At 41.2% G+C, this 23,383-nt stretch overlaps 1 protein-coding gene across 14 annotated transcripts in view; it reads right to left on the bottom strand.

The window, feature by feature from the left end:
- DLG2 (discs large MAGUK scaffold protein 2) overlaps positions 1–23,383 on the bottom strand; it is an 884,334-nt gene that overhangs the window by 139,619 nt on the left and 721,332 nt on the right. For 13 of the 14 annotated variants that reach the window (XR_009454391.1, XM_059708253.1, XM_059708255.1 and 10 more), the window contains one exon: positions 19,265–19,379. Coding sequence is in view for 13 of the 14 variants with exons in the window: in XM_059708253.1 (XP_059564236.1) it covers positions 19,265–19,379 (115 nt within the window). In the remaining variant the exon portion in view is untranslated. Of the gene's footprint in view, positions 1–16,385; positions 18,250–19,264; positions 19,380–23,383 lie in introns of those variants that run through there. The other variant, XM_059708256.1, reaches the window with a different exon arrangement.

The raw sequence follows: 23,383 nt of genomic DNA, 5'->3' as shown, positions 1-23,383 counted from the left end.
CAAGACCACGCATATTCTTCTTTTGTTAAATCACTGGTTAGCAAAAAAAAAATATCGTAGAAATTCACAGAGCGGTACTGAATGGTTTACACTGAAGCTCCACTAAGTCGCCTTGAGTGGTGCTCATTCGACTCTCCTTCCCTCTGTCCTCCCAGCAGCCAGGGGCTGTGACACTGCTGACAACAGCAACACGGACAATGAAGGACTTATTTCCCAGGGGCAGTGGCAGCTGTCAGGTGATTTAATAGCTATTCAAAGGCCATTGTTTCGGCTTTTCAATTCTTAAGGAGCCAATCTACCTTTATCTTCTTTGGGGGTGGTGGGGGCAGTGGTTCAAGTGGGAAGGAAATATGTCTTTGGAGGAGGCACAGGTGTAAAGGAGATAAATGCCTTTGTATTCCTGACCTTAGCCACTAGCTCGGGAAAATGTGCACATTAGACTTAAACCACGGGAGAGGGTTTAAATTTCCATTTGAATCCTCATAGAGAACATAGAATTACGGCAATTTCTTACTGACCCATCCATCTCATCCATCTGTCCACCTGTCTCCTCTCAGCTCCCACGGGCAGGCACAGGGCTAGGTGCTTTATATACATACACAGGCACTAGAGCGGAGCAGTAATGATTCAGACCTGCTCTTGAAAATCAGCTCCTCCATGTAGGAGCTGTGGGATTTAGGACAGGTTTCTCAATGCTTGACACTTAGTTTTCTCACTGTAAAAGGGGTAACAATATTGTCTTTTACCTCAGAGTTAGTGTGGGGTTAAATGAAATAAAATGCCTAACCAATACCAAGCACCTGAAAAATAGCAGGCATATTACGTAGCGTATTTCCTATTTTAGGTCTGAAACTACCAAAGCTCAGAGGAGGCAAAGGACTTGTGCAAGATCTCAGGTCTAGAAAGTGATGACCAAGACTGCACCCTAGACCAGTGATGGCGAACCTTTTGAGCTCGGCGTGTCAGCATTTTGAAAAACCCTAACTTAACTCTGGTGCCATGTCACATATAGAATTTTTTTGATATTTGCAACCATAGTAAAACAAAGACTTATCTTTTTGATATTTATTTTATATATTTAAATGCCATTTAACAAAGAAAAGTCAACCAAAAAAGTGAGTTCGCGTGTCACCTCTGACACGCGTGTCATAGGTTCGCCATCACTGCCTAGACATACAAGCCCCTCACCGTAGCACACCTCCTTTTATGAGCTCAAAGTCTAAGGAGGAAAAACTCACAGTTACCTAAACTTGGAGTTTCCTACAATGAGAGGAGGGGGAGTGGTTGGACCAGGAAAGGTCTTAGAAGACTTGGTCCCTGAACTGGATTTTGAAAGGCCTTTGAGAACCTTTCAGACAAATTGAAAGAAGGAGACTGCATTGGAATCAAAGAAAGGGCCAGAGCAAAGGCAGGGAGAGATGAATGAGCTGGTTTCTCCTTGAGGCTCAGTCCGGGGTCTGTAGGGGAAGTGGCAGAAGGGGATGAGGTGGGCAGCATGGATCAAGATAATCTCCTTTACCTCCTGGTGATCAGGAGCCATGGACAGGAGAAATAAAAGGATGAGCTCAAGAGTTAACATGCCTGGAAGTGAATCACACTTGAATCTTTTCCATTTCACTTGGAAACAGAACATCTCTCTCAGCAGGCAGGCTCACCTAATGTTTCCATGCCAACCGATTGCTGAGACCTGGGATAGGCTAAGCCCTAAGGAGAGGGGTGCAGTAAAAAGGAGGGAAAGGAAAAGCCAGGGTCAGACCAGGGGGTGGGCGGGAAGGGGGCGGGGCAGTGCACTACAGAGTGGGGGGTGGGGGGAGCAGCAAGAACCAGAAATGCGGGATTAGGTAAACCTAGTTGTGCCTGAATTTATTGCAAGCCTGGTGTCAGAGAATTGGTCAGTGTGGGGGAAAACCCACACATCTGGTATCAGAAGTAGAGTATTTAGTGAGTAGTGTAAAGGAAAACAAAAGTTTTGTTCTTACAGCTCCCCAGGTGATTCTAAGGTGCAGCCAAAGACACTGAGGTCAAGCAAGAAGAGCAAACTAGGAAAACAATCCCGTGTTAGAGACTCTCTGTGGTCCTTCCCAGGAGAGAAAGCTGGTGTGAACTGGTTACAGTGGCAAAGAGCTTGGGGAACATGACATACCCTCGTGGGGGCTCCCCTACTTCAGAGATCCCTCCTAATTAAGACAAACCAGTCTCATTCAATGTAGGGGAGGTGTCTAATTTGGGGAAAAGACCAGATTGATTAGGGGAGGGCCCAGCACAAGCCCACAGAAGGATCGGGAGAGAGATTGGGTCAGTTTGAAAGCTCAAGATAATATTATCAAAACTTATATTTGTGACTTCATGGAAGGACCCCATTTCAACTGGCACACTAGTAACACATGGAATTCTTGCTTAAACTCTGATTTATAGGGGATATTCATTGCAAGGCAAGCATTGTTATATAGGGTCTATAAATCTTCAGAATACCTTATCCTGAAAAGTCCTGATTCCAGCATTTTTACAGGCGAAAGTTAGGGGAGGGGGAAGAGAAGAAAATAGGACATAAGTAATGGGGTCTATTATGTGGCAGATACTTTTCAAGGCAATTAACACTTTTGCTGGATTTAATGCTTGTAACAACTCTTTAAAATGAATATTATTATTCCTATTATCCATTTTGCAGTGGTTGGCAAACCGCGGCTCGCGAGCCACATGTGGCTCTTTGGCCCCTTGAGTGTGGCTCTTCTACAAAATACCAGATCTTCCACAAAATACCAACTTCTGCGCATCGCATGGGCCACGAAGTTTCAATCGCACTGTACGCACGCCCGCACATGGTATTTTGTGTAATAGCCACACTGAAGGGGCCAAAGAGCCGCATGTGGCTCTAGAACCATGGTTTGCCGACCAAGGCATTAAGGAATGTGATCCCAATTATAATCACTCTCTTCTTTCACCATAGGTTCATTCTGCCTATTTTTGAATGTAACACAGATGGAATCATACTGTGGTAGACAGAATAATGGGCCCCCAAAGATGTCATTGCCCTAATCCCTGAAATCTGTGAATATGTTACTTACACAGCAAAAGGGACTTTTAAATGTGGTTAAGATGAAAGACCTTGAAGTGAGGAGATTATCCTGGATTATCTGGGTGAGCCCAATCTAGTCACTACATTTTTAAAATCAGGAAACCTTTTTTGGGTAGATGAGAGAGATGCAAATGAGGAGTCAATTAGCAGCTCTTAGAATGTGGCAGCCTCTGGAAACCAGGACTGATGCTCAGCTGACAGCCAGCAAGAAAGCAGGGATTTAGTCCTACAACTGTAAGTAACTGAATTTTGCCAACAACCCAAATGAGCAAGAATTGGATTGCACCTCGAACCTCCAGAAAGGAATGCAGCCTGCTGATACATTGATTTTAGTCTGGTAAGACACTTAATGGACTTCTAACCCACAGAACTGTAATATAATAAATTTGTGTGTTTCTGAACTTTTACTTAATATTATATTTGCAAGATTTTTGCTTGCTGTTGCATGTAGCAAGCTGTTCTGAAAGAACCAAGCAGAAACACACCCTCCTCCCTCTTCAAGGACGAAGCAGAGACACACTAACCTCCCCCTCCTCTATCTTGTCTTGCAAGGCTGGGCCCTCAGCCCTAGCCCCCTCCTTTTCTGAGTGACCACAAGAATGCCAGTATTGACCTAACTCCCCCAACCACCACCTGAGTGGACCAATGAAGCTCCAGGAATGCAGCTAAGGTCCTAATAAGGCTATAGTGGGGGACGGCTCTAACCTTCAGAATGTGCTGGTCACTTCCTGACCCTTATGCTGTAAAACCCTGACCTAAATGACCAATCCCTGTAACACACGTCACCCCCTAAGCCCACCCAAATAACTAGCCCTATATAACCTTTGTTCTCCTAGGACACGCTCTCTTGCCTTACCGCTGTGTCGGACAGACTGGGACCCAATCCTAGGATTGATTGAAGACTCCTTGCTTTTGCATCGGAAGAGGCTCCCTGGTGGTGGATTTTTGGGGACCCTGAACTCTGGGCACAACAGTTCCTTTCTATTGATATACTAGAGGCCCGATGCACAAAAATAGTGCATTGGGGGAGGGTGTGTCCCTCAGCCTAGCCTGCACCCTCTCCAATCTGGGACCCCTCAAGGGCTGTCCGACTGTCGACTGGGAGTTGGACATCCCTCTCACAATCCAGGACCGCTGGCTCCCAACGGCTCACCTGCCTGCCTGATTGTCCCTAACCACTCACCTGCCAGCCTGATCGACACCTAACTGCTCCCCTGCCAGCCCAATCGCCCCCAACTGCCCTCCCCTGCAGGCCTGGTTGCCCCCAACTGTCCTCCCCTGCAGCCCTGGTCTCCCCAACCCCCCCACCCCCACCACCAACTTCCCTCACCTGCTGGTCCAATCACCCCTAACTGTCCTTCCCTTCAGGCCTGGTCCCCCCACCCCAACTGCTCTCTCCTGCAGGCCTGGTACCCCCCCCAACTGTCCTCCCCTGTAGACCTGGTTGCCCCTAACTGCCCTCCCCTGCAGGCCTGGTCCCCCCCCCCCCCAACTGCCCTCCTCTGCTGGTCTGATTGCCCACAACTGCTCTTTCCTGCTGGCCATCTATTGGTGGCCATCTTGTGCCCACATGGGGGCGGCCATCTTGTGCGAGGGCATGATGGTCAATTTGCCTATTACCTCTTTATTATATAGGATAATATTCCCTTATGTGAATAAACTACAATGTACCTATTTACCTATTCTATTAATAGACATTTGGTTATTTCCAGGTTTAGGCTATTACCATATAAACAATGCTGCTATGAACATTCTTGCATTTATTTTATTGCACATATATACATATTTCTACTGTGTATATACCTAGAAACAAAACATAGGGTTAAGATGGTCACCAATAGTAGATACTGACAGTCTTCCAATGTGGTCATATCAAGTTACCTCCCATAGGCAACATATGAGAGTCTCCACATGCTTGCCAACATTTGCAATGAATAGTCTTTTCAATTTTAGCCATTCTGGAGGGTAGGTAGTGACACTGGGATTTCAATTTGCATTTTCCTGATGACCAATGAGATGAGCATAATTTCATATGTGAACTGACCATTTACATATACTCTTTCATAAACTACCTGTTCAAGTGTTTCAATCATTTTTTAAAATTGTCTCCATCTTTTCCTTAATAACTTGTGTCATTTATATATCCTGATTACAGTTTTCCCCTAAGACCTCTGCATTTTAAGTCATTTTCTGTGTTCTGTTTATATTTTTATTCTATTTATGGTATCTTTTGATGAACAGAAGATTTTATGTTACTGTAGTTTAATATACCAGAATTTTCTTTATGATTAGTGCATTTTGTGCTTATAATATCCTTTTAATATATTCCTGGATTCACTTTGTTGATATTTTATTTTGTATTTTTGATCTTATTAAAAGAGGTTGAACTATACATTTCTTTTCTTACAGTGACCATTTCATGTTTTGGTATCAAGGTAAAAAAAGCTAAGAAGTGTTCTCTATTTTCTAATTTCTGAGTTTGTGTGAGATGATGGGTGATTGACAAACATTATTCTACATAGAACCGTTTGAGTTGTATACATAGCATCCCCATTTGATAGAGGAGACTGAGGCCCAGATGGAGAGGAAATGAATCCAGGTACTTCTGACTCTAAAACCCTGGCTTTTTGCCTATTGCATCATGCTGTGAACTCATGAATGAATGGCTCAGGGAGTTGGTATTCTAGAGGCATTAGTGTTTCATTCTGTGGCAGTCCCTAATTACTTCCTGCAGAGAGAAAATGCACTGCCAAAGATGAACCCCCTCCCCCAAAACATACACCTTTACTTTTGGAACCCATTACATGTGACCTTTCAAATCTCCTCAATTTCCTACTCCTTACATATTGTCAGATGTTGGAGCAGAGTCTGGATTCAGAATAATTAATATAATTTTATTTTCATCTGTTTTCCTATCCAGCTAGTTTTAACGGACTCCTTGAGGGCATATCTGATCTACCTTTTCACTCCTGACAGCCTCCTGCATAGTATTTTGTAACTAATACTAAGAAAAACCGAAGCCCATATCCTTTCCACTACACCCTGTTTGCTGCAGGTTAGTCAGAAGGCCTTGTAATCTTTCCATCTTGTATGCAGCGGTCCACAGCAGGAAACCTCATGCCTCTTTGCTGAGAATGCTTGTTTGACCAAGGGTGTGACCCTATGGTTGAAATTTGAGCCATCATAACTCTATGTCACGATCCACTCACTGACTATCTTTAAGGTCCTTTATTATTGAGGGAGATGCATCATACATTAAATGACTATATTTTCTAGCACAGAACTCACAGGACTTTCTATAACAATTATAAGTACTGATAGGACTGAGGGAGCATACATGAGGTGAGGCGCATCCCCCAAAAATGTGGTATTTCCAGAAAACCTAGACACTAGGTTAATAGCAGGGATTTGGCATCAGACAGAACTGAGATATATTTGTTTTCCTTTGCTGTGTTACTTTGGGCAAGAATATAAACTATCTAACTTTAGTTTCATTACCTGCAAAATGGGGATAATAATTACACTCCTTGCAAATATGAAGAAATTTGAATTCTCATCACCATCTACTTGTCCTTAGGATACCTGAATCCATTATGTAATCAAGGACTCATTTAGTGTGTTGTGGAGGTGGGCATACTATGGGGGCATCCATTTATGAGGGAAGGGGCAGGAACAGGGAATTTTAGGAACAGAGAGAAATGTCATCATCTCATAAAGAGCCAACAATGGAGTTCATTCAATGTGGGGAAATTCTCCACTAACCTGACTTCACAGCATCCAGAAGCACACAGACCCTTTCTTGATGACTACATAATTCAGAACCCTTCTTTTAAAAATATGTACTTTTATCGATTTCAGAGAGGAAGGGAGAGGGAAAGAGATATAAAAACATCAATGATGAAAGAGAATCATTGATTGGCTGCCTCCAGCACGCACCCCACTGGGGATTAAGCCCGCAACCCCGCCATGTGCCCTGACCTCTGATCAATACCAGCTGGGTCTCAGAGCCCTTCTTAATAGGAGGAGAGGGATGAATCAGTTCAGAAGAAGCCACTGGAATTGATTTAAGAGCTTTGTATAGAAATTAAGAACTGAAAAGTTACTTTATATGAGAATTTATATTGTTATGATAGAGGTCACTGGAAACTGCCAAATATCCTTTTCATTGTAAAGTTCTATTCATTTTACATCCCATTTTCTCATTATTCTACCCATGGAATCCAATTTTTAAAAAGTATAGGATCCTCCATTTGACAGGCCAAATCTGCATTTTTAAGAAAATTAAGGAGAACAAAAGCTCATGATGCAAGCAATCTGGTCTGAAGCAATACAGCATGCCCCGTGTTTTAAATAGAACTGTGATACTATAACATGATGTCTTTTTAAAAGTCTTTTTAAAATGAAGAAAGAGGGACATCAATGTAAAATAAATACAAATACAATTTAAAATAAAAGAAATGGTTTGATGGTAGAAAATTTCTATTGCCTTTAATAAGCATTATCAAAAAGTAAGCATCAGTGTATCACGAAGGATGGGTCTGGGCTTCTTAGTTACTGAGAAAAACAGTATGAAAGATGAAGAAAGTACATCAGGAAAAATAAATGTAAAAGTTGGTTTTCTTTGTCAGGAAAGGAAAAAGATAAAAAATGCACCCCAAGCATTTTAGAATCATTTAGAACCAAGAGATTCTGGATTAAGAATTAAACCACTTAGTCATCACAATGTTTGCCTTATTCCTACTCCCCCACCCCAATTCCCCGCCCATCTATATGGTAGGATTATATGGATAGAAAAGCTATGAAGATTCATCTAGTAAAGTTCTGACAATATATGCTTTTTCCTGAAGCTCAGATTATAGTCTAATTTTTCTTTTGGCATTAAAATGTCATTTCTTATAGAAAATGATGGCAATAATAAAGAGCAATCTATTAAAATATATATTATAATTTGTATGTGTGTTTACTTTTAGAATTCTTGGTGAAACGAAGTTGTCAATCCCATGTCAAGCCCTTCATTTTCTTTTATTCTAATGTTGGTGGTCAGGGAGATCTACAAGTCTTGCAACCTCTGCATTTAGAAAATGACACATGGAAAGAACACCAATAGCTAACAGGTCCCTGTGATTGCCCAAGTCCTCTGAAACACTTGGAAACATTTCTTTAAAATTTAGGCCTGAGGAGCAAGGGAAGGAGGCAGTGACCTGCAGAACAGGAAGATAAAAGTGTACTGCAGTTGCTAACAATGTGAAATAATGACACTACTTAGCTCTTAAAAGAGTGACTTCAGCAGAGAGAAGTACACAAAGTGGGCCATTGAAAGCTCAGAGCAAGTGGGGATGTAAAGTTTCTCAAGCACTTAACAGAACTGGAAGATAGTTTCTACATATCCTAAAAGGAGACATAGGTACAATTTATATAAAAAACTCTTTTAAGTAAAAGACAAAATTGGATCCTTGAAAATGATCCCAGTACTGACTTTGTGTTTCTTACACTTATTGCACTACACGCTAAGAAAAACATACATGCTCTTAGTTTTGAGCAAAATGTCCTAAACCAGGTGTCAGCAGGAGTGGGTGTGGCTGCACAGGCACACGGAGTCCCACACTTAGTATTGTGCTCGGCTCCCACTGTTTCGATATTCAAATATTTGAACAAGGAGCTCCACATTTTCATTTTGCACTGAGCTCTGCAAGTTGTGTAGCTGGTTGTGGGTGTCAGGCCGTTATCTCCTCCCACATGTGCAGGGCACTGTGTGTGATGGGCACTTCTATTGTGTTCTTTGATGTGGGACTCTTTGTATAAGGCTACTCAGGCCCCAGACTGTCTTGGCAGAGAATTTGTCCATACTGTTGTAATGGCCACAGCTCAGTGGGGACTCGCTTCAGTTTAATCACAAATCCACATGCTCTGGGCATCTTCAAACTAGAGAATAGGATCTACGGTGACTGTACGATATTCAGCTACCTATTCAACATTTAATAGTGCATAGGTAGTTCTATGAAAATCATGTAGTATGTATCATGGTCATAAATGAAACACAAGGCAAACACTAGACAAAGATACATGTGAGTTGTGTGTTGATAGATCTTTAAAGAGTGCATAGAGGAAAGGGCTTGGTACTACTCTACACTTGGAGAAAAGAGTAGATAGTTTAGTACTCTGACCTCAAATTCCTTATTTGAAAACTGTGAAAAAACAATATCCACTTATAGACTTAGTGTATCAAATCAATCAAGATAAAATCAAATAAATGAAAGTCCTTTAAAAAGTCACGTAACACTGCAGATAGGGGCATAGACAGCATGCTTCGGTTCTAGTCCCAATTTAGCCTCTTCTGGGTAAACTTCAAACCTGGCCTCCATTTCCTCTTCTTTACAATGGGAATGAAAATAGCACTTACCTCATAGTTTTTTTAAAATATATATTTCTATTGATTTCAGAGATGAAAGGAGAGAGGGAGAGAGAGAGAGAGAGAGAGAGAGAGAGAGAGAGAGAGAGAGAGAGAGACAGACAGACATCAATGATGAGAATCATTGATTGGCTGCCTCTTGCAAGCTCCACACTGGGGATTGAGCCCACAACCCAGGCATATGCCCTGACCAGGAATTGAACCGTGACCTCTTGGTTCCTAGGTCAATGCTCAACCACTGAGCCACAGGCATAGGGTTTTTATGAGAATTAAATAAAATAATCCACATAAGGTGCTTAGCAAATTGCATAGAATATGATACAATTATCATTTGACCTTTATTACGATTTGACTATTAAGTATCTGAAAAGTACCTGTGAATGTTATTTTGCAGTTCTTATGGATTTATAATAAAAAGGAAAACGGATTTGAAGTTTAACCTGTAGTAATAAGTATGCCATTTGATTGGCTGAATGAATTTTAAGAAATGTAGCCCGATGTGATTATCACTACTCAACAGGACAGCCTACACATCTGATCAAGTAAAATTTGAACTAAAGTTAAATGCTCTCCATAATTCATTCACTTTATTGATTCAGCAGTTACCATATGCCTGACTGCAGATATAGACTGTAACCTGGCAAATCTCCATCAGAGAGGTACTCACCATCCAGCGGAAGGGAAAGGTGAGTCAGCAGGCATGAAAAGGTCAGAGGAGAACAGCTTTGTGATGCAGGAACACAGAGAAGCATGTGCTCAACCTTCATGAGTCATTGATGGTTCTTCTAATACTTTATTCTATTTAATCATCATCTTCAACTGCCACTCAAAAAGTTCACTCAACAAATATGTAAAGAATTCCTGTAATGTGTCAGGTACTGAGATTAATGGAAAAAATATCTTGAGTCTATTCCTTGCTCCTAACCTGATTTAGGGTGAAGGTTAACCTCAATTTTTCCATGCCCTCACCTTTCCCCTATTCTCTTCTGTGAGTATCCTGTCACCTACCTTTTACTGTTCTGGTCTTTTCTAGCTAGAACTGTTTGGATTGTTCTAGAAAGTGGTAATTTGAGGCTAAATGGCCAAGACTTCCCCCAGAGATGTGAGATTTCTGGAAATAGGATTACTGTGGGATTAGGAGCAGAATCTAGGTTGGTAGAGTGAACCTTGAGTGCCTCAAGTGCAGAAAAGATGCCCTATTGATCCTTTAATCCTAAAAGGACTAAATCCCTAGGGTATAGTACAGTCTGAGGTAGATGGTTATGACTCTGGTTGAATGAATGAATGAATGAGGGCCCACCATTAATAAAAATGACACATGGATTGAGATTTCAGGATAGAGTGTTAGAGGAAAAATGTGATGATCAATAAAAGGGTCATCTGTGCTACTTTTGTCCTTCTTCCTTTAGAAATCAAAAAATTAGAAACCTTTTAAAAATCAGGGCCAGCCTATCATTTCAGGGGGAAAAGAAAACTTCCCCAGATCCCCAGGGACTCCGCCTCCTTTCTATTTCTTGCTTAAAATTAGCTGCCTGAAGATAAGACCCTTTATTCCACAATTAAGATGCAATTAAAAGTGCAAATGCCTGAAAGAGTGAACATAATGCTAATGAATCTCAAAGTATAGCTGAGGAATCTAAATCTGTTCTGCCTCAAGGGAGGCACCAGCATGGCAGGCAGGCTCTGAGCACTCAGAGACATAGGGGACCTCCCCTTTACCTAGTAAGTCCCATCTGGTCGGCTCTTTGACAGACTTAGTTTAACCTAATCTTTACAATAAGCCTGAGAGCTAGATATTATGTTCATTTTATAAATGAGAAGCTCAAGCATTAGCCATCAATAAGATTTGAAGTCCAGACCAGAAGCCAGGTCCCTGTGGAGGACATCTCTATAAAGCATAAACCAAACAAAACAGGTCTATCAATATGAATTTTATCTGTGCCCCTAGAGCAGTGGTTCTCAACCTGTGGGCCGCGACCCCTTTGGGGGTCGAACGACCCTTTCACAGGGGTCGCCTATGACCATCGGAAAACACATATATAATTACATATTGTTTTTGTGATGAATCACTATGCTTTAATTATGTTCAATTTGTAACAATGAAATTGGGGGTCACCACAACATGAGGAACTGTATTAAAGGGTCGCGGCATTAGGAAGGTTGAGAACCAATGCCCTAGAGGATTAGCTTTGTCTTCACCGTACTGTATATAGTACAAGGAGCATGGGCTTCAGTGAGAAACATACCTGGGTAAAGAATATGGCTTGGCCACATTGCACCTTGTGTAGGTAATTTTTATTTTTATTTATTTAAAGAATTAACATTTTCTTTTTTAAACATATATTTTATTGATTTTTTTACAGAGAGGAAGGGAGAGGGATAGAGAGCTAGAAACATCGATGCGAGAGAAACATCGATCAGCTGCCTCCTGCACACCTCCTACTGGGGATGTGCCCATAACCAAGGAACATGCTCTTGACGGAAATCGAACCTGGGACCCTTGAATCCACAGGCTGACGCTCCATCCACTGAGCCAAACTGGTTAGGGCAATTTTTAAATATCTTTGGCCTTCTATAAGGTTCCTCCTCTGTGGAATGGGGATAATAATCACCTGTATCATATGTAGCACTGACTTCGGTTTAAATGAAGCCAGGAGAGAAGCACTGGCATGCAAGCTCTGGGTACCCAAACATTGCAATGCCGTCTCTAGATCTCTTCTGGTCTCTCAAGTCTCTACTTTCTGCCTCATCCTGTTAGACTGTTTCAGATATTTGCTCACTCTCTCAGTAAGATTTTAAGAGGGGTAAGACATCTGAGTACAGGCAGTTTTTATTTCTTGTTCTGTGGCAATGAATGGTATTTCTGAATGAAAAAATGGTGATTTTGCTAAACAAGAATATATGAGTGAATGAATGAGAGGCACTAAAAAGGCCATTGCTAGCCAGCCAGCCCTCTGCCAAGTAGTGAGCCGTGGGTGCACAGAGCTGACTGTGCTGTGGCCTCTGGGAATAGCTGCTGAGAGCATCTTAGGTCCAAGGTTGAAGAGGAATAAGATAAAAATCTGACTTATGAGAAGTCCACAGATTTCATGGCTTTGTCTTAAATGCCCTTGAGAAACCCATAGCCAAGTGAAGTTGGAGGCAGCTTGGTACTGAAGTGAAGTCCCCTGACAGGCTCCATTCCACATTCCTACCATTCCCGGGTTACTGACCAGCAGTGCAGTGGGGGCAGATAGTGGACTGGAAGGCTATACTACTGTTTAAAGGAAAAAAAAAATAAAAACAAAAACAGAGTCTCTTTTAAGATGATGTATCTTTCCCCTCCCACCAAAATTAATCAGGTGAGCATATTCATCCTCTAGAATAAAAACCCATCCGGATGAAGAATCTAGGTTGAATTTATTTTCAAGATTTCCCTCAATGTAACTCCCAGCCTTATGTCCTTAGAATAAAAAGACTAAGGGACTAAGGGTGTTGAGAAGGAAACACAGGATGATCTTCTCCCTATCCCAAGCCCTCTCTCTAAGAGCAGCCTGAAGGGCCATGTAGAGCCAGATGTGTCCTGGAAATCCCAGTACCAGTAGGCAGTGCCTGTGTCCTCAGGACATGGCCAGACTCCCTGCACTTGGTGGCAGCCCAGCTAGTATTGAACCTCCATAGAATTAATCACTCAAAGATCTTGACTTAAATATTCTATTTTTCCACATCTATATAGGAAAGAGAGTCTAGAAATGAATTCATTTAACAAGTATTTATTAAGAAGACATCATTCCATCAAGCACTATGGCATGAGACATTATGGATAAAATAAAATTGACACATTAACTGAGGTTTGCAAGTCCAGTATTAACGCCTTAATAAAGACCAGAATGATAACTATTTTTTATAGATTAGCTTTAGATAACAGAGGTCTTCTGGGCAGATTTCACTGTAGGAACCCTTATAGGCATGTTGTAAAGATTAAAATAGGAAAATAACTGCAAGGTATATAACACATGAGCTATCAGGAAATGATAGAAAGATAACCTGCACACTATTTGAATTGCTTACAGATATGGACTACCAGAATGCTGACGGAAGGAGGTCTGTGTTTGTTTTTTAAATCTCTGTATCCTTAACACCTACCTCAGACCGATACTTTGTAGGTAAGGACATAGACCATGTTTGTTGAATGAAAGCATCAATGTACTAATGAATCAATGTCTGAAAGTCTATGTTAAACAATGGGCGGGAGGCAGACCTAGGTGCATTCCTCTATTACAGCCTGGGAAACAAAAACTGTATTAGGAAGCAGCAACTTTGAGTTACCAACTTAAAGTAGACTTAGAACCACTGTGAAAAAGTAAGAAGTCCTTCAAATCCAGAGCAGGGGGCTTGGAGGGGGTGAAGAATGCAGAGGGAAGTGGGTGAAATCACAGGGTTAGGGACACTGATGACATCTATGAAGAGCTGGAAGGGCCAGTTATAAGCACAGTGGCTCTTATCTGTGTCTCCAGCTGAATACTTTTCAAATCCTTTCTCTGGTTATACTTTAATGGGGGATGAGCTGACAAAGCTGGACATTCTGGAGCCATAGAATTCTGGCCCTTCCCTTCAGCCTTCATGGGGTCTAGAAGACCAAAAATGTAAAAGGTTGCCAGGAAGTCTGTCCTCCTTCCCTCGCTGAAGGAGATCAAAGCGACAAGGGTGTCTCACCCCACCACTGAGGAAACAGCACCTTATTCAGAATCAATTCTAGGACCTCTCTTTGCTATAGGGGAAAGGTTGCCTTTATAATAAATGGTAAAGAACACCAACATATAGCAGTGGCTTCCCATGTGCCAGGTATTTAAATTCACCACTTTATTTAATGCTCACAACCCCTTTATGGTATCTTATTATTATTCTCATTTCACAGAAAAAGAAGCTAAGGCAGAGAGACCGACTTGCCCCAAATCACTGAGCTAGTAAGTGACAGAATCTAGGAAACGTGTTCTTAACACTGCTCTATGTTGCCTCACACACAGGACCTGAAGGTCTATGCTCACATCCAGTCTAGCTTGGTGATTTTAAGGCTCGGTGATTTATTTAATGTCACTGAGTCTCAGTTTCTTTGTCTGTAAAATGGAAGAAATAGTCCCTGACTCTTCCAGTTGTTGGGAGAATCACATAGGAAAATATATGTAGAACACTAGCATAATGGTTGACCCATAGAAGATGCCCAACCAATGCGTCCCTTCACTTCCACTTACTGATCTGTTCCAGGGATAGCTGGCTCCCAAATTGGCTAGAACACCAAGGGTCTGGGGACCCCAGAGATGCTAAGTGTGCTGCAGTGAAGATGACCCTGTAGTTGTGCCATCTGTCTGGAACACTCCTCCTTGTTCACTCATCTACACGCTGTAGATAGTGATCCATTCCTGAGTTATTAAGTCAAGTTAATGAGATGTGACCTTCATTTGTTGTTTAGAAAGGAGGCAAACAGAATGGGAAATAACAAAGAACATGGTACATAAAAAGTATTAATAGTTTAATAAAAACATTTCTTTTAGCATTATGTGTATGGTACATGTATTTACTGGGTCATGATGATGAAGAATGTATTTCTTACTTTGAGTAAAAACACTTAAAGGTCTCTGGGTGAACTCATCTAAGATTGCAAAGAATCAATTCAGATATCCTTGCATTAATTAGGAAGCAATAAAAATTCCAGGCCTTTCTAGAACTTGCTTTTCACATCACACTGCACTGTGACTGTCTTCCCCTCACCTGTCTCACTCACTAGATGAGGTGTTTTTTTTTTTTTTTCCGACAGGAAACACGACTTTAACTGCTGGGTCCTCAGTGTCCATTGTAAGTCCTGGCTCAGAATATATACTCAAAAAAGTGCTTGATGAATACATAAATAAATCATAGCAACTGCCTTTTAAAAGCAAATTCACAACAGAGGGGTTATTCACTTGAACTCTCCAAATCAATACCTTATATTAAGACATGGACATGGGCCAAGTTTCACTTTTACAGTCTTTCCTGTAACCTTTTATTCCCCATTGGAAGACTTACCTGCTTTTCTTTCTTCCCCTCCCCATTCTCTTCCCTTGTCAAGGGTTATTGAGCTCTCTTTTATCAGGAGAATCTTTCCTTAGCAATTTGCACTTTTATATGATTTTAATCCCCTTATACCTGACCGTTCTTAGTAGCATTTAGATACAGAGGCCCATTCCTACCAGCAGCAGGAAAAGCCTTGTTCTGTTATAGGGATGCTTCTACCAGCTGGGAGGGAAGGAGGGGAGTGCATATGATAATAGGCTTGTGGAGAGCCTTGAAGTTCACACAACAAAAGCTGTATCCCTGTGGCTCCAGAGCCCACGTGCATCTATGTCTGAAGAATTGATAATGTACTTGTGGAGCATTTTGAAAAATATTTTATTCAAAATTTTTAACATTTTATTTACTTTCAAGGTTCTACAACTAGAAGTGTTTCACAATGCAGGAAATACACAGTATAAATAGCCCATGAAATTGAATGTTTCCAAGTCATTCGCATAGAACATGCACAGTCTTATCATTAGCAACAAGCAACTCCATGCGTACAGCGCTACCAAAGCACTTCAAGCACCTTACACAGAAGATTAAGAGAAGGAAAATAGTTACAACTAGATTGGAAAACAGAGTGGGTTGGCTCAAGTTTAAAACCCTGCCTGGCTCAGATGTGGTAGTTCCCGCCCCCCTCTCCCCTGCTCAACACTTTCAGCCAAACAAATTGCTATCACCTGGGAGGATCATTTCTCTAGGAGGAGGCCAGTTTCTGCATGATCCTGCGAAGATGCCTCCTCCTGGGCACAGCCAGGGCAGAGGTGTGTGTGTGTGTGTGTGTGTGTGTGTGTGTGTGTGTGTGTGTGTGTGTGTGTGTTTGAGAGAGAGAGAGAGAGGGAGAACACTACAAGGGGGAAGATAAATATTCTGTTCAGTCAGCTTAATTGTTTATAACTGAACAAAGAGGCTGCTTGCTTTCCGATTTAGGTTTTGCTTCATAGAAAAATAGGAAAGACACTAAAGGAATCCCAAAGGCCCAGTGGCACAGTTTATCCTCTGCAAAAACCCCAAAGAGATTATGTTTGAATTTCTCTTCTCAGCTAACCTATTCCTAATCTAAGGGTCAGGAGCAGGCTGGGAAGCACAGCAGAGATGCAGTCAACAGCTGACTCCACCCACCTCAGCTGAGCCCCTGGGAGGCAGAGAGCCATGGGGAGAGGGGGGTGGAGATCTGACTCTGCCACCACATAGCTGTGGGGTCCTGGGCAAATCTCTTCCTTCCTGGGGTCTCAAGTTTCCTCTTCTGTAAATTAAGCATTAGACCTGGCGACAGCTAAGGCTCCTTCCAGCTCTAGAATTACATACAGCCAGACAGAATAAAGGATGTCATTAGAAGATCAAAGGGACATGCTCATTATCTGACAGTTATATAATCAGAGAAGCCCTGCTACTCATTTATTTTGAGAAAGCAACTAGTTGGTTTTATAAAATAAGCATAACCAACGGGCACTAGTCCTATGCAAGCACTCTAGAAAAAAAGCAAGCATCTCTTTAAAAATCCTATAGCCAAAAATGGTGTTAAAAAAAACAAAAACAAAACCCAAACAACAAAGGTACAAACTTACCCAATCATTTTTAGTAAGAATTCCCCATAGGCCTTCCTTGCTAATTCCTTTACTTTTATTGCCTGTTTTGGGGTGGTCAGGGGTGAGGGGCTCTGTTTTTGTCACATCACATGAAAATAAGGCCAGGGGATGCTGGTTTTCCCTCTGATTTTCACTCTATGCCTAGCCTGTATCTTTTCCAATTCTAAGCCCCTAGGAGTCATCTAGATGCTGCAGTCAGCCCTCTACAGACAAAATACGTATTAATAATCGAACACTGGAAACCAAATACCATTTCTGTATATTGTAGAGAAATCATTTGGAGAATTTCCCATGAAGTGTTCACTAGTTTTGAGCTTTATTTAAAAGCAGTTTCTCCTTTCAATACAACCTCCAACTATTAGAATGTTAACAAGATAACATTACCTGAAGTCTTCAGATCTTTTGTATGTCACAGTTTTAAAGACCACATTAGAGTATAAAGGGTTGATTCTGATTAACACTACTCTTTCAAATAAGTCTATGTAATATCATAACAAGTCATTTAATTTTCCTAATCTACAACTTAATTAAAAGGACTAAACTATCATCAATATTTTCAGAAAATTTCTTCTAGTACATTCACATTTTGTGCATTCTATTTTTTAACAAGATACCCACACTACAGTAATTTTTCCTTCCAGATATATTCTATATAATCGTTTCATTTCCATTAACTGATTTATCTCTAACCCATTAGCCTAATTGGCTTTTTTAAGTTGCTACCCAAGACCAAAACATTTCGAAATTTAAAAAATATTTGGTATCACAAAGACCAGCAATAAAACACAAGTGAGGAGAACAGAGATAGCCACTTTCCATCATATTTGTGATGTCACTAAAAGACACGTTCTAGGGTGGTTCTCAATAGTTCCTTCCACGGATTACACAGAAGCATATCAAATAATCTTCCAAAATGCAGTTGGACAAATATAGAACATTAATATTCTGACTTTAAAAAATTTAAAATCTCAGGGCTTCTGAGGTACTGGAACTGCCTGGATAAGAAGGGACTCTATGCTTGTCAGAGTGGCCAGCAACTCGAGGCCCTCGAGAACCTGCCGCCTTCCGGAGTCCTGCTCCCTCCTTGGCCCTGCTGTGCCTACCTAGTACACACAAGAGATAACTTTATAGCCAAAGTGGAGTCAACAGGAAAAAATCAATTCAAGTACATAATTTAGTGTCTGTAACACACACACTCCATGCCCGGAAAAGACAGTAAAATTTCAACTGAGGAGACTATGACCTTAGGTGGGAGTCAGACCAGATTCTGGGGCAGATTGGCAAGAGGAGCATACAGTGAGGAGGGACAGACATGGTTCTTCCATTGGAACCTGGATTCATTGGGGCCATGAATTAGGCACCACCTTCCCCTTTTGGCTGTTAATACATTTATTATTTTAAAAAATACAGTTAGCACTATTGAAGTACATTTTGAAAGGAATACAGGAGACTTGTGCTAAGAAGAAGCACATATTATAGTTGAGTGAGGATGGATCTTACTCGAGTGAACTATGAGGATGAAAGACCAGAAGGCATTTCAAGTTCCATCAATTTTTTTTTTCTGGTAAATTAATGAGTTTTGTCAGGCAAGGAATAAGTGAATTATGTGGTCTGAGAAATGATTGGTAATAAGATGCCACAGAAGACAGTCTTTCCACCAAAATTCGTTAGGGACAAACACATAACTCTATATACAAGACTATGTCTGATGTCAAATCAATACACCAAAGTTAATGCAGTAGATACCACACAGGTCTGGAGATGATTCCAGAATGCTTACTTCCCATACTGAAGGTGAGCAAATGTCCAGACCATTGGTCCACATATTCAATTTATCAAAATTAAAAATGTTTTTTCTCATTATTTTTACTGCAACCTATGCCAAGAACTTTACTCTGGATCATAACATAGTCTAAGAATAATGTGTTAAAAGAATAACTTGTTAATTTAACATAATAGCTTTTTGGAAATTTCTTCAAAAAATGGTTAAACTTAAGGTCTTACAGTGGTGTATTGGTGAGCACAGGTTAATAAGAACACATAATCCATTGCTTTTGTCTCGCCAAGCCAGATTGCTCACAAGGTGCAGATCACAGTAAGAAATGCTAGGTTGCCTACCTGACATAGAGGGAGCGTTTCTGATTGGTTCGCAGGGACCCGGACCCGGAGCTCATGCTGTGGTTCATCATCTGCTCTCGTAGGTCATGGATTTTGGCCTCAAATCGAGCGTAATCTGGGAGTGGAAAAAAGGGTGTTAGATTTGGCTCTGTTCCTCCAGAGAGTTAGAAATGCTGCCCACCCGAGGCAGCCCTCTGCCCTGTTGTTGGTTCCTTTGCCAGGCAACAGGAAGGTGCACAATGAAGAACAGTGGACACTCAGCATTCACTTCTTTGTATTATTTACTTGCAGACATTCACAAGGGGAAAAGAACAAACCAGTTACTTCCCAAAAAATAGCTAGGAAATATACTGCCATCCCAATCTGTGAAAAGTCCATGGGAGGAGGAGGGTGTGGTTATAATGGGCAACACAAGATATCCTGTGGTGATGGAAATGTCTGTCTTGACTGTGGTATTGGACACAGGTACCTGCACACGTGATCAAATGATATAGAACTCACTAGAAACACCCCCCCCCCCACACACACACATATCAAACTGAAAAAACTGAAATAAGTTTGATGAATTATGTCACTATCAATATTCTAGTTGTGCTAATATGCTATAGTTTTACCAAAATGTTATCATTGGGAAACTGAATAAAAGGTACATGAGATCTCCCTGTATTATTTCTTACATCTGAATTACATGTGAATCTATAATTATCTCAAAATAAAAAGCTTAACTTAGGAGAGAAGGGGGGGAAAATCTATGGAACTACTAATGTTATCGAGTTTTCAGTGAGTCTCCAGTTGCCTCAGCTGGATGGACCAGAGAATCAAGTATTTGTGATGATTCACTTTTGCTGTCCCCCCCGCCCCTTGCTGGAGGGCTGTTAGAAGTTAATCACTCAGAGGCAGACCTCAATTTTACCCTATAACTTTAATATAGAGTCTACAAGTTCATCAATTATAAGAAACAATATATTTAAATCAGCTTCTCAGGACACTGGGGTTAGAAATGGGGATAGAGGACACTCTCATATTAAATATATTTTAGGAATATTCAAACTTAAAAAATATATGGACCTAAAAATTAAGAAAATATAGGTATTTTGTATTACTTTTAATAGAAAAAATGTTTTTACAGTGTACAATTCTACAATGCATTATCTGTATATTGTATTATGTTTACCACCCCAAGTCAAGTCTCCTTAAACCTGTATAATTTTGTTAACCAATGTCACTCAATAAGTTCAATTAAAAAATAAAGAAAAAGAAAAGAATATTTTTGACAGATGTCAACCCAGTAAAAATAAAGAACAAAGGTTTTAAGACTTTTTAATATAATCAGCCTACAAAAAAGAAATAGCTTTTGAAGTTTTGATATTCTTGATCAAAATTTGTTCTATCATGTCTTTGACACAATAGTGTCTTTAGGAAAATCCAGTCGCTGAAAGGCTCAATTTACCCTCAAGATAAATGTGAAAATGTTAACTCAAATTATAAATGACTCATTTTATTACAAAGAAACTCATCTGAAAAATTTTAACACAGGTTCTCAGTACATTTCAAAAAAAAATTTGATTTTTAATTCAATTTATTCATAACTTTACATAAAAACAAAAATGACTAAATGTATATAATTAAGATGATCTACTTACAGTGTCTTTGAAATTCATTATAAATAAAAAGCTCCCCGAAATTAAACTGAAACTCAATTTACTGAATACTTATCGATTGGTTATTGTGGAATGGAATTTCATAAAAGAAAATATTTGGCCTTGTTGTTCAATGCTAGCCAACAATGACGTCTGAATGTTAAGTATTTTTAAAGTTTAATACTATAAAGATAAAACCAAAATGATTGATGGAAAATTTTTAGTGCTTAAGTAAAGTCTGTTGTTATCTAGATTTACAAAGCTCCTTGTTTCAAGCTTAGCTTTGAATAATTAAATTCTAAATGACTGAAAAAGCAGAACACATGTTGAAACTAAACTCTATGGACCATAATTTAAGACATTTACCTCGTCCCATTTTATCAGAGAGAGAAAACATTTGTAACCATTAATATAATGGTACATACGGATTTAAATCATTTTGTGCAAGTCATGTTTTCTTGCTATCGAAGAGAGTCATTATTGCTGGCCAGATGGCAGAGGCTGTGCTCAGGGCTGCGTGGGCATTATTTCATCTTATTTAAGTTACAAAACAAAGTCCATGGATGTTGTAAAATTTGAACCATATAGAAAAGCAAAGAATAAAAATTGAGAGGTTCTCTTGTCTCGTCTCCCTTTCTCTACCTTTGCTTCTCTCTCACTGCTGTCCTTCCATGCTGCCTATCCAAGAGGTACATATGCATGTATGCACATACATGAGATCCTACCTTGAATCTTTCCCTATCTTCAACCAAATATATAAACACGTTTCTTTAAAAAACAAAAACATTTTTATTGATTTCAGAGAGGAAGAGAGAGGGAAAGAGATAGAAACATCAATGATGAGAGTGAATCATTGATCGACTGCCTCCTGCACGCCACCCATTGGGATGGAGCCCCCAGCTGGGCATGTGCCCTGAGTGGAATCGAACCATGACCTCCTGGTTCATAGACAGACGCTCAACCACTGAGCCACACTGGCTGGGCACCATGTTTCTTAATATCTTTAATCAATTTCCATAGTCTGTAATTTATTTAACAATTCTCAAATAGGTAGATATTTTTGCTGTTGTATGGGCACATATTTATGGCAGGTTAGTAGAGAACCATAGTGCAAGCAACGGCCAGAGCTTTTGCACAACGCCAAACAGCCCCCATTAGCATTTCTCAGAGAAGCTAATCTGGCCCAGGACACAGAGTGGAACTCTTAGCTTCCACGATCCACACTGCCACTTGATAAATACCACCTACCGCCCCCTCCCCGAACCACTAAATCTTCCATCTGTTCCCAGGCCTCCCTCCTTTGCAACTCTGACGACCTCACTACCATGCTAAAACCCTGAAATGCCACCTCCAACTGTCCCCCCTTAAGCATCTAAATCAGTCATCTGTGCAGGTGCCCAACGTCCCCACTGGACTGAGCTGAGGGCAGAAGCCACGTCTCACTTTCCTTGGAATTCCCTTTCTAACATGGTGTCGGGTATGCAGGCAGCATTCATAATAGGTGCTCGATAAACATTTTCTGAATGAATAGATACATAATGAATGAGGAAGCCAGCAGAAACATTAAATGAATTCATTTATAAAATGCCTGCAGGTACTGAGATTGCCTCTTTTTTTTTTTTTCTGACACCAGACAGTTTATTGTGAAAAGCCATGGTGTAGGAGGGGAAGGCTGGGATGGACAGGACCAGGGCCCATGCCGGGGGATTTAGCTGGACATCAGGCATTCCTCCATGTGGGTTTAGCGGAACACCATCATGGATAAAACCCCCACAGGGCAGCGCTATGACTACCAAGCAGGAGGGTGGGGTAGGGCGGTGGGGTGCCCTAGGCACTGCTGAGCCCCTTGGTCAGCAGGCTTTCCACGTCAATGGTCGGAAAGCAGCGGCTGTACCTGCGCACAGGGCCACCAGGAACTTCTGGAAGTTCTAGGCGACATCCTAGCGGCCTACCTGAGACCAGGTGATGAACTTGGGGTCCTTTAGGAGCGCAGTGGGTGCGGGCAGAGCATCCCGCAGGAAGACGAAGGGAGGGTGCGCCTGTGTGTTGCCCTTCACCTTGCACTTCTCCAAAAGTCTGAGGGTGGGCTTGAACCTGCCACCAGGTCTGACACATCGCTCGTTCTTGGCGTTCTCCTGATGCCCGAACTAGTTACACCTGAAGCCAACCCAGCCCGAGCCCCAGGCGCTCTGCAGCTCGTCCACCTGGGTGCCGACCGATCATTGTGCTCAGAGCGAGGCCAGGTTCTCAATGAGCAGCACCTGGCCCCGCAGGGAGCCCGGCATCAAGGGCTCCCACCGCCAGCTGAGCTGAGCTCGGGGCATGAGTATAGGAGGAGAAGGGAGCACTGGGAACTGAAATTGCCTATTTTGAATATTAAGATTTTTTTTTAAATGAGGAAAGACAACATGCTCCTCCTTTTTTCAAGGGTAGTTGTTCTAATTCCAAGGCTTTCTTCCTGTCGCATCACTGCCACTCC

Source organism: Myotis daubentonii, chromosome 9 (genome assembly GCF_963259705.1).
Source record: "Myotis daubentonii chromosome 9, mMyoDau2.1, whole genome shotgun sequence".
Taxonomy (NCBI): domain Eukaryota; kingdom Metazoa; phylum Chordata; class Mammalia; order Chiroptera; family Vespertilionidae; genus Myotis; species Myotis daubentonii.
The sequence above is the reverse complement of the archived record's forward strand: the minus strand, read 5'-3'. Positions and strand labels throughout refer to the sequence as shown.